We start from the raw sequence: 12,500 nt of genomic DNA on the forward strand, positions 1-12,500 counted from the left end.
ATATGTAATAATATTTTTCTACTTACTTCCTCTGTGTTAATTTCCAACATAGTACAAAGCTATTTCAGCTTCATAACCACCAATATTAAGTCATTGCTTTCGCTATATTCTTACCAGCATTGTAATTCTTCCAACCTTATTCATTGATTCTAAGAGCATTATAATTCTCGTCGTAATCTTATAGCATTATAATCATACCAACATCCAACCAACATTATGGTCCTAATAATAACATGATCCAACAAAAATAATCATAATCAAATATATTAATCCGACCAATATTGTAATCCACACTGTACCAACATTATGTATTATATTTGACATCGGTATGTAATCCTACCAACCTTACAGCCCAACCATTATTTATTTAATATTTGTGCCCATGTCTCCTATATCCCGTCTATTATTAAAAAAAAAATATCCGTTTTTTCCAGTCCCCTCTCTCCAGCCAGCATTTAAAAGAGTATTTATTTTTTCGGTTTCCCCTCCAGAATATATTTTCAAAACCGTACCTATTTCTTCCAATGCCATCTCCTCACCCAGAATGATAAAAAACATCTTTTTCCTCCGCATCCTTCTCTACCCCAGTGCGCTGTCCCAACGGCTGGAAATACTGGAACAACCACTGCTACTACTTCGGCCTCGAGAGCAAGACCTGGGACGAATCGAGGTCATGGTGTCAGGCCAACTTGGGGAGTGACCTGGCTTCCATCACGAACGAGGACGAGAACACGTACATCAATAGTGAGTTTTTAGAAAGGTTGTTTACGGAGTTTCACCAGTTTGATGAACGTAAGGACTGTGTTGTGTTTGACTGGTGAGTTTTTAAGTTTATATTTATGTTCTTTGTCTTTAGGTTATAAGAGGGAGTTGAGTTGTACAATAATGAAAAAAAGTTGTTAAGTAGTTTGGTTAACGTGAGAATTCTACTTTTATGTGAGATTGCTATGAGGAATTCTAAGTATGCAAGTATGTCTTTGCTGTTCATGACGTCATTAGGGAGTAATACTGATGGTAGGCTAATGGCTTTACTTAGGAGTTTGATAATGATAAAAATTATGTGATTATATGCAAGTACATTTTTGTTATTATACCACCATCAGAGCATACATATCTATGACAGAATTTGTTTCATCAAAGTCATTTTTTTATGAAAATATTGAAATCTTTCTCTCTAAATTGTAAAAAAGTGTAATTTATGAATGGCAGAAAAATATGTTTCCCGCACACATGTCTGGAACTAATCTAAGAATTGGCATATTGATTAAAACTGTTAACTGAATAGGTAGCTATATTTTAGCAAACTGTATGTGAAACTAGATGTCTTTTTTCTCCGTAATAATTTCTTTCACTTAATTTTTCACCTAGATGTGTATTTTTTTCTCCCTAATAATTCCTTTAATTTATTTTTTCTCCCTAGACATGTTATTTTTCTCCCTAATAATTTCTTTTAATCAGTTTTCCCCCTAGATGTGTATTTCCCCCCTAATAATTCCTTTCAATTAGTTTTTCCCCCTAGATGTATATTTTTCCTTTCACTCTTTCTCCTTAGATGTGCTATTTTATTTTTCTTCCTCAATTCTTTCAGTTTTTTTCCCTAGATATGTTATTTTTGCCCCTGTCTTTCACTTTTTTCTCCCTTATAATTCCTTCGATTTTTTTTCTCTCAGTGAATATTCCTGTGATATGTGTTTTTCCCCTCCCTAATAGAGTCTTCGAACCTTTTGTTCTCCCTTAAAGTTCCAACCACCACTCTCTCCCCTAGATATGTCATTTCTATCGATTTCCCCCTCCCCCAGTAATATTTTTTCTTGTTTTTTCCCGTAGTTAAGTCCACTGACATTTTTTCCGCTAATAAATCCAAGTATTCCCACCAAATTTGATTCATTTTCCCCTAAGTAAATCCACCATCTTTTTTGGTCTTTTCTAGATATACTAATTTATCCCGAATAATTGTTTTTTTTCTCCCTCAGGTTATTTTTCCTGTTTTCTAATAATTCCATTTTTTACTCCAAGAATTCCCTCAAACATTTTCTCTAATGATTATTTCCATAATTACATTATATAATTCCCCCCTCCCTCCCTTTCTCTCTCTCTCTCTCTCTACTCTCTCTCTCTCTCTCTCTCTCTCCACTCTCTCTCTCTCTCTCTCTCTCCTCTCTCTCTCATCTCTCTCTCTCTCTCTCTCTCTCCCTCTCCTCTCTCTCTCCCTCTCCCTCTCCCTCCCTCTCCCTCCCTCTCTCCCTACTCCTCTCCCTCTCTCTCTCTCTCTCTCTCACCTCTCTCTTCTCTCTCTCTCACTCTCTCTCTCTCTCTCTCTCTCTCTCTCTCTCTCTCTCTCTCCTCTCTCTCTCCTTCTCTCTCTCTCTCCTCTCTCTTCTCTCTCCCCTCCCTCTCCTCCCTCTCCTCCTCTCTCTCTCTCTCTCTCTCTCTCTCTCTCTCTCTCTCTCTCTCTCTCTCTCTCTCTCTCTCTCTCTCCCTCTCTCTGTCTGTCTCTCTTCTCTCTCTCTCTCTTTCTCACTCTCTCTCTCTCTCTCATCTCTCCTCATCTCTCTCTCTCTCTCTCTCTCTCTCTATATATATATATATATATTAATATATATATATATATATATATATATATATATATATATGTATATATATGTATATATATATATATATATATATATATATATATATATATATATATGTATGTATATGTATATATATGTATATATATACATATATATATATATATATATATATATATATATACATATATATATACATATATATATATATATATATATATATATATATATATATATATATATATATATATATATATATATATACATACATACATACATATATATGTATGTATATATATATATATTTATATGTATATACGTTCTGTATAAATGTATATGAATATGTATATATACATGCACACACACACACACACACACACACACACACACACACACACACACACACACACACACACACACACACACACACACACACACACACACACACAGACACACACACACATATATATATATATATATACATATATATATATATATATATATACATGTATATATATAGAATATTAAATAAATCCACCTATTTGTTTCTAATGATTCCATCATTTTTTTTTTCTCCCCAAGAATCCCCCAACAAAAATTTATTATTCCCTTCTCCCCCAGACGTGCTCTCGAGCCAGTACCTAAACGGCTGGATTGGGCTCCACGACGACAACGCGGGGGCGGACTGGCACTGGATGGACGGTGCCAACTACGACTACACGAACTGGATGGATGGGGAGCCAAACAACCAGGACGGGGTAGAACACTGTGGAGAGGTGGGTGGTTTTTAGTGGTCGTAGTGAGGGGGAAGGGGGGAGGGGGTTGTGGTGTGTGTGTATGTGGAAGGAGAAGGGAGGGTGTGTGTGAGTGTGGGTGTGTGGGGGTGTAGGGGTCGGAAGGAATTTGGATAGGGTGGGGTAGATTGTTTATGTGGGGTGTGGGGATGGAGGGGGGTTTTGTGTGTGTGTCTGTGTGTGTGTAGCTTTACGGAAGGTTTTATTATTTTTTATTTATTTATTGATATATTTATTTTTTGTGAATATATATGTTTGTGGTTTTAAGATGTGCACAAAGACCAGCTGTGACCCATGTTTAACGTTGGAGAGATCCGAAGTGCGCTTGGGCGACACTACTGGAAGTAACCCGCGGGTTGATAGCAGATACACAGACACAGACACAAATACAGATTTAGATACAGACGCATACACTTACCCTCCCTCTCCTCCCCACGCATACAGATCCACAAACCTCCCCCCCATATGCACACCCATAGCCCCAGTCCCCTACCCAAATACCCCACCCCCAATAAAAAAATCCGATTTCATACCAGAATGACGAACCGATTTCATACCAGTATGACGAGCCGATTTCATTCCTTCACAGATCAGGGCAAGTGATTATTACTACAGCGGCAAGTGGAATGACATGCCGTGCGACCTTCTCAATTCCTTCGTGTGTAAGACTTCAGTCAGTAAGTATTTCGAAATGTGACTTGTATGATTTTTATGTGTATCTATTTATCTATTGTATTTGTGTTTATTTATTTTTTTGTCTATAAGTCTATTTAGTTCTATCTGTCTATCTATTTGTCTATATATCTATCCATTTAGGTCTATCTATCTATTTAGATCTATCTATCTATCCCTTTAGGTAAATCTATCCATTTGAGTCTATCTATCTATCTATCTCAGTCTGTCAGTGCATCTCTTTGCTGTTTTCTCCTTTCGTAATTTTTCCCCTCTTCTCTTTCTCTTCCTCGCTCTCACCTTCTATGTCTCTCTTTTCTGTGTCTGTCTGTCTGTCTCTCTGTCTCTGCCTCTCTCTGTCTCTCTTTCTCTCCGTTTACATATTTTTTAATTATGCAATCTCCACAATTCGTTTACATATTAATTAACACATTAAACAATAATCAAATTATGGATTTTTCTTATGTAGCTCTTTGTTAAGATGTATTTTTTCTGTCAGCTAACAATAGATTTCTTTCTTTCTAGACATCTCTCTCCCATCTCGGCCCATTTGAATAATTAATAGATTTATATATCTATTGATTCACCCTTGTTTAATAATTGTTATATTTGTCAATCAATACACCAGATTATAGATCTATTTATCTATTAATCTCTCCGCAGCAAATGATAAACAAATTTATGTACTAATTCACTCCCTTAATAATACCCCTCCCTCACCACAAAACATATCTATTTATCCATTAATACCCCTCCCTTACCACAAAATACATCTGCCTCCCTAACCTCAAAATACATCTATTTATCCATCATTACCTTTCAGAAACGTGCCCACAGTCTTGGACACTTCACAACGGCAAGTGTTACTACGCTAGCAACTTCGAGGTGACCTGGAGCGTTGCAAGGGAAAAGTGCAAGGAATTCAACACCGAAGCGGATCTTGTTAGCATTCATTCGGAGGCTGAGAGCGATTTCTTTGGAGGTTTGTTTTTGTTTGGTTTGTTAGAATGATGGTGGCGATGATGGTGATGACAACCATAACGATAGGGATATTACAGTCACCATCTTCAGCATTACCATGACTATTACCAACACCAACGTCCCTTATCACTCACCCACACCGCTTTCCTTCTCCTTCCTCCCCCTCCTCCATATTCCACGCCCTTCCCCCAACTTACCTCCTCCCCTTTCCCTTCCCATCACCCACACCCCCTCCCCCTCCTTCCTCCCACGCTCTCTTCCCCATTCCTTTCCTCCCACTCCCTCTCCTCCACCACCCACACTCTCTCCCTCCTTCCCTTCCTCCCACCCTCTTCCCCCCCACTCCCCTTCCCATCACCCCGCACCCCTTCCCCCACACACCCCATCCTCCCCCTTCCCATCATCCTCCACCCTCTTCCCCCCCTCCCCACTCCCCTTCCCATCACCCCGCACCCCTTCCCCCCCCCATCCTCCCCCTTCTCATCACCCCCGCACCCCCTTCCTCCCACTCCCCTCCTGACACCTTCTCCTCCACCCAACAGACGTCCTCACCCACAGCAGCCTGGGCACGTGGATCGGGTACACATACGACAGCGACTCCGGCCAGTGGGTGTGGAGCGACGGGCAGCCCTCCAACTACTCCAACTGGAACGACGGGGAGCCCAACAACCTGGAGGACGAAGCCTGCACGGAGATCATCGACGCGGTGGGCTGGGACACGCACGCCAAGTGGAACAATATGCCGTGTTCCTCCAGCAGGGCCTTTGGCTGCGAGTTCTTCCCTAGTGAGTGGTTTATTTAATTTTATTTATTTATTATTTTTGAATCTATGTTTTTGTTTTGTTCGTTTGGGTATTTGAGTTAGTAGTTAGTTTTGTTTTTGTTGTTTTTTTCTTGTTTTGGGGGGTAGGGAGGGGGATGGGAAAGAGAGGAAGGGAAGGAAGAGAAGGAGGAGAAGGAAAAGAAGAAGGAAGAGAAGGAGGAGAAGGAAGAGAAGGAGGAGAAGGAAGAGAAGGCGGAGAAGGAAGAAAAGAAGAAGGAGGAGAGTGAGAAGGAGAAGAGAGAGAAGGAAAAGAGGGAGAAGATGAAGAAGATGGAGAGGGAGATGAGGAAGAAGATGAAGAGGAAGAAAAAGAAGGTGAAGGAGAAAGAGAAAGAGACGGAGAGAGAGAGAGAGTAAGAGTGAGAGTAAGAGTGAGAGTGAGAGTAAGAGTAAGAGTGAGGTGGTGAGAGTAAGACTGAGAGAGAGAGAGAGAGAGAGAGAGAGAGAGAGAGAGAGAGAGAGAGAGAGAGAGAGAGAGAGAGAGAGAGAGAGAGAGAGAGAGAGAGAGAGAGAAAGAAAGAAAGAGAGGTCGATGAGAAAATGAGATCTAAAATACTGAATCAACACCACCTTCACTGCCGCCGTTAGCATCAAAGAAGCTGACCTCACTGTCGACTTCTCACTCTGGGCTCTTAGAAAACGTAGATGAGTCCAAAGAAACCGCAGATGTGCGGAGGAAGTGGCATTTCCCCTTGCAAACATCTTTCATCAAAGTTTCAAAGAAAATAGCCTTAAGCGTGGAACAAAAGCAATGTTATTCCCGTCCAGAAGGAAGTAAATAGGAAATTAATCTCCTAGTTGCATTGCTTTCACTTATAAGTAAAGCTTTTGAAAGAATCATTGCAGAGAGAACAATTAAATAGAAATTATCTTTTATGTCCTAGATAATTTGGCTTCTGTAAAAATCTGCAGACCACCTTCTCATGTCTCTTCCTGGGATGAAGAATTACTTGTGGCACTGAACGCTGAGGGAGCCTTCGATCGGGTGTGGCACATAGCCCTGTTGGTAAAACTCCGCGCCCTCGGTGTGGAGGAGTAGCTGCTGACACTCCTTCGAGATTACCTCCACGGCAGATACTAAAGTGTTGCCCTGAGCGACAAGAAATCTACCCCAAAAGGAATCATGGCAGGTGTGCCACAAGGTAGCGTCCTAGGACCTCTCCTCTGGAATGTCTGCATCAGCGACCTTCATGTTATCCCACAGGCGAAAGATTTTACAGACATCACCCTTTTGGACAGTTATGATAAGGAGGACGAAGCAACAGCTGTGTCCAGGATGAATGGACGCCTGAACGACATTGTGAGGAGCAATCGCACCTCACAAGTCCCAGTTAAGTCTAGTTAGCAAGACACAAGCACATGCCCACCTCACCTGCGATTCTCATCTGATGAGAACTATAGATGAGATTGCAATGACAGAGAGAGAGAGAGAGAGAGAGAGAGAGAAAGAGAGAGGAGGGGGAGGATAAAATTTCGAATAAAAGTAAATGCAAAACAACCAATCAAACCATCTAATAAAAAATGTAAACACACACACAATACCCTACACGAACACCCACCACCTCAACCCACATGCCACACCCAACCCACAACCCATTTCTAACCTAAACTCCCCTTTTTCACCCCAACAGCGCACACGGTCGGTTGTGAAGAAGGCTGGCAGACCTTCGGCGACTATTGCTACTGGTATTCCAACACTGACTATTCGTACTACACTCTCACGTTCAGCGAAGCGAGAGACGACTGCAAGAGTAAAGGGGCAGACATGGTGTCCATTCATTCACAAGAAGAGAATGAGTTTGTTTACTCTCTCGTTGCGGATGGATGTGAGTATTTTTTGTGAATGAAATTGTGGATTTCTTGCGTTGTCAGTGGAGATGCTATTATTATCATTATTATTACTACTGCTATTATTATTATAATTTGTAGCAGTAGTAGCAGTAGTGGTAGTAGTCTCATCATCACTATTATTATTATTATTATCATTGCCGTTATTGTTATTATTATTATTATTATCATTGTCGTTATTGTTATAATTAATATTATTATTATTATTATTATTATTATTGTTATTGTTGTATTTATTACTATGATGATTAATATAATTCGTAATAGTAGTAGTAGCAGCACCAATAGCACCAGCAGCAGCAGTAGTAGTAATAGTATCATTATTAGTATCATTATTGTTATTACAGTTACTATTTCCATCCTCATCCTCATCATCTGCATTATTGTTGTTACAATTATTTCCTATCCATCCCAGCCTATTACATGAACATGTGACTAAGCCTATGTTATGAGGTGCAACTTCCGCTCATATTCAGAGACACCTTAAACGGACCGCCGGACCGGCCTCTCACGCCCGTCAGCCAATCACCGTTGGCCTCTCACGCCCGTCAGCCAATCACCGTTGGCCTCTCACGCCCGTCAGCCAATCACCGTTGGCCTCTCACGCCCGTCAGCCAATCATCGTTGGCCTCTTGCGCCCGTCAGCCAGACATCGTTGGCTCCGGCTCGCGAAAGCCCGACGTGATTGGCTGGCGGGCGCGAGAGGCCGGTTCGGCTCTCTGATTAGGGTCTCCGAATTGTCTCTGAATATGAGCAAACCTTCACACTTCTTTAAACTCTTTTCTTATTATCTTTGTACATATAACGGCAAAAAACATTCCTGTTTTAGCGGGCTACTACTATAGTACGTGGCTAGGCCTATCCGACGAGGGACATCCTAGTGAGCTTACGTGGGTAGACAACACCGCCGTTACTTTCACCAGCTACGAGCAAATGGACTATTATCGTGAGTGATTTTTAATTCTTAACGTTATTGTTTAGTTTATGAATCTTAATCAAGTCAATTTCAGTTTTCCGTATTATTTTTTGCTGTTCTTTTTATTTTAATTATATATATATACATATCTATCTATCTATCTATCTATCTATCTATTTATCTATATATATATATATTTCTTTTCCTTTTTTCATGTTTAAATTATTTTTAGATAATGAATTTTAATTTCATTCAGTTATTTACTTTATCTGTATGTTCTTTTATTACAAATTATCATCGTGTTGGCATCGTTGGATAGCAGTTCAGAATGGGACTTTTTTATATATTGCTTTACTTAGAACGGGATATAGGCCTATTTTTGTTTTCTTTTCTGTGTTCTACTCACAACTTAAAACGTTTTAAGCAGGGGAAGTTCTTGCCTGAAATCTCAAGCGTTTTTCTTGCTAACTCAAGCATTTCGCTTGCTTTCTCAAGCGACCTCCGTCGATGGCTTGACGCGCTTGCTAAGTCAAGCGGTGTACCGTCACCATGGCAACAGCGTCGTTCGCGTACCGTACTTGTCACGATCCTTCGAATGCGGGCGTTGGCCAGGAACTCTGCTTAATATCTTATCAGATAAATAATTCTTTCACGGTATTTGATTCTGTAATTTTCTTAAAATCATATTCAAAGAAATTGAAATTAACCGAAAACGAAAGGAAATAATGGAGATTATGGGAATAAAAAGTTTTACTTATGAATGATAAATGATTAGAAGACGAACAATTTTCCTCTTATTGTTAAACTTCTCGTCTGTCTAAATCGAGAATATATCTGCTATTTTCTGAAATAAAGAATATTTTTAGTGAAAAAGTCTGAGAAATTCTAGCAACATTCTTCTGTTGATATTATATTCGATGATTTGTTATATTATCCTCATAAAATCGGGTATATGGGGATGGATAGGCCTATATTTTAATTCATGGATATTCATTTGTTTTGATAACGCGTCAGAATGAAAAGGCTGTCAATCGGAAGTGTATGTCATTGTTTTAGAGGCACTTTATATGAATATAGGAGAAAATATAGCACTTTGTTAAGATGTTTGGGTAGATTTATTTACTTCTCTGCCATCTTAATGCGGCGCTAGCTTGTAAGTTGTTTTGAATTGCGCGCTCAAACTGTTACCAACCGCAGGTGGAATAAACTCCACCCTCGACTTGTGCATAAGTTATCTCTTTCCGAGATTGTTGGTGGGAATATTGCTTTTAAAACCCAAGTATGTATATTTCGTGTGTTATTTTGATATTTCTATGCTCATCAAGGACTGTTATGATTTGTACTTTATAAAAAGACATTTCCACATGTCTGGCATCACTGAAGATGGCCTGCCTGCCTTGGAAAGCGTTTTAAGCAGGGGACGGTACAGCGCTTGACAAGAATTCTTGCCAAGCGCTCCCCTGCTTAATTAAAACGCTTTTTACACTATACTTACATCTCTGGCTGTTTTCTGTATATATACGTATGTATGAATACCTCGTTTAATCTCTCTTTCTCACTCTTCCTTTCCCCTTCCTACGTCTTCCTCTCCCTCTCTCCTTTCCTCCTCCCCTCCATCTCTCGCTCTTTTTCACTTTCCTCCATCTCTCTCCCTCTCTCACTTCTCCTCCCTCCATGTTTCCATCTCTCCCCTCTCATCCCCCCTTCTCCCCCTCTCCCTCCCTCCCCTCATCTCTCTCCCCTTCTCACCTCTCCTCCCTCCTTCTCCCCCTCTCCCCTCCATCTCTTTCCCCCTGTTCCCCTCTTCCCTTCTCACCTCTTCTCCCTCCTTTTCCCCCTTTTCCCTTCTCACCTCTCCTCCGTTCTTTTCCCCTCTCCCCTTTTCACCTCTGCTCCCTCCTTCTCCCCCTCTCCTTCCCTCCCCTCCATCTCTTTCCCCCTGTTCCCCTGTTCCCCTCTCACATCTCCTCCCCCCTTTTCTCCCTCGCAGCCATCTACTCGACGCCCGCTTGCGGAATCATCGACTTTGCGGCTTACACAGCGCAGTCGTGGGGCGTCGAAGATTGTTCTGATTACAATTTCTACGTGTGTAAGAAGCCACAGGAATCGACGCCCATTAACCCGCCTTCTAATGGGTGCAAAGATGTGAGATTTTTTTTATGTTGTTTGGGTGAATTTTCGGGGGGTTTGTTTGTTTGTGTGTGTGTGTTTGTATTTGATTGTTTGTGTGTTTTTTGGTGTGTATGTGTATGTGCATGCGTGTGTTGTTTGTTTGTGTGTATTTTCTTGTGTTGTGTTTGTGTGTGTGATTATACATGTGTGTGTGTGTGTGTGTGTGTGTTTATGTGTGTTTTTATATATTTTTTTTCAGTGTAAGGGCTGGGTGGAGGTAGGTAAAAAAGGAATTATAAAAGGAGAGAGAAAGGGGGTGTACACATACGCACAGTGTATCTGGTGATCCATATTTGGGTATGCTACAGTCATAGGGAAGAAATGAAAATAATAAACTGTACTCTAAAGTCCTGTCCAGACCAAGATACATTGAATCGAAACAGTTGAGCAGCAATGCATCTGTGCTGACCCGATGCAGTTGCTCAGAAACTCGGCAGCATTCCAAATTTGTTGCTCCACAGTTCAGCAAATGTTGCGAAACACGATCGACATTCTCGAGAATCACTGGCGCCAATTTGTATCTGTGGCGACGGTTGCTGAACAGTTTGCACACAGTCGTGGTCCAGACCAAACTGCGCTTAGTCTCCCTACACACTGGGAGTGGAATTTAACATCTCGATTAGTACAAGCGTCTTTTTGTTGTTCAAATATTGACCCTGGAATAAATGCTACTTGCCAAAAGTAAACAAGATAAACAATAATCTTGGGAGAAAACAAAATTTACGAAACTACAATGAAACATTTTTTCATTCCTATTATTCAGCCAGCACTTGGCTCTATTAGTCAATACATCATAATATGATATTTTTTTTCTAATTTGTCAGGCTTTTTCCTCTTTCCTGTTAGTGCATCGCCTACTTAATTATGTAGTGACTGCAGTATATTGCAACATCACTTGTCATTATGGTGTTTTTTCCTGTATTCGATAGCACACAGCAACCCAACAATTGAGCACGTCAGCAGGCGACTGGCCAATGGCCGACAGATGGTGATGGTGGAGTTGAGTTACCCGCAACTTTGTATCTTGTTTCCCATAACCAGTGAGGAACACAGAAACACGCAGAATTGGCCCTCGGAACTCCCGAGCAACAGCTGCGAAACAAATTTGGATTGTTGCTTAACTGGTGAACGGCTTTTCAGATATTTTGTTGCCCAACAAAATATCTTGGTCAGAACGTGGATATGAAATAAACTTGCGAGACATTTTTAGATTTGTTGAGCAACTGTTTTAGATACAATGATGAGCAACAATGTATCTTGGTCTGGACGAGGCTTAAGATATCTTTACACACAGATATCATAGTTACACTTTAGGACAATAACACTAATAAAAATCAGGTGGGGCATTTACCCCCTCCCTCCCTCGCCCCCAGCCTCATTGACATCGCTGCTATTGATAAAAAAATGAATAAATAAATAAACGCTGTTTTTCTCCCTCCGTCGAAACGCCTTCAACTCCCCTTTAGTGTCCTCGCGACCCGAAAACAAGAACGAAGGAACTGAACGCTAAGAAGCTCAGAAGTGAGGCCAAGGAAAAGACACTCGGGCAATTTAAGCTCGAGGAATTCAACGCCAGGAAACATGAAGTGAATAAAGTCTACTCCAGAGGAGAGACCCCGAAAGAAGTCAACGTAGAGAACGTGGAGGATCTCGACGCTGAGGAAGAGGAACTGAAGGAACGCCGCGCCAAGGCACAAGGACCCCCGGAGGACCACGAAACCACG

At 40.9% G+C, this 12,500-nt stretch overlaps 1 protein-coding gene across 1 annotated transcript in view; it reads left to right on the forward strand.

The window, feature by feature from the left end:
• The window catches only part of LOC113822862 (lymphocyte antigen 75), a 104,175-nt gene that overhangs the window by 41,483 nt on the left and 50,192 nt on the right, over positions 1-12,500 (forward strand). The window contains exons 19-27 of the mRNA XM_070119242.1: positions 589-744; positions 3,192-3,346; positions 3,954-4,041; positions 4,860-5,018; positions 5,560-5,802; positions 7,472-7,666; positions 8,518-8,634; positions 10,595-10,749; positions 12,243-12,500. The exon at positions 12,243-12,500 is cut by the window's right edge and continues 849 nt beyond it. Of these exons, the coding sequence (XP_069975343.1) occupies positions 589-744; positions 3,192-3,346; positions 3,954-4,041; positions 4,860-5,018; positions 5,560-5,802; positions 7,472-7,666; positions 8,518-8,634; positions 10,595-10,749; positions 12,243-12,500 (1,526 nt within the window). The remainder of the gene's footprint in view (positions 1-588; positions 745-3,191; positions 3,347-3,953; positions 4,042-4,859; positions 5,019-5,559; positions 5,803-7,471; positions 7,667-8,517; positions 8,635-10,594; positions 10,750-12,242) is intronic.

The sequence above is a fragment of the Penaeus vannamei genome, chromosome 43, assembly GCF_042767895.1.
Source record: "Penaeus vannamei isolate JL-2024 chromosome 43, ASM4276789v1, whole genome shotgun sequence".
In the NCBI taxonomy this organism is placed as follows: Eukaryota; Metazoa; Arthropoda; class Malacostraca; order Decapoda; family Penaeidae; genus Penaeus; species Penaeus vannamei.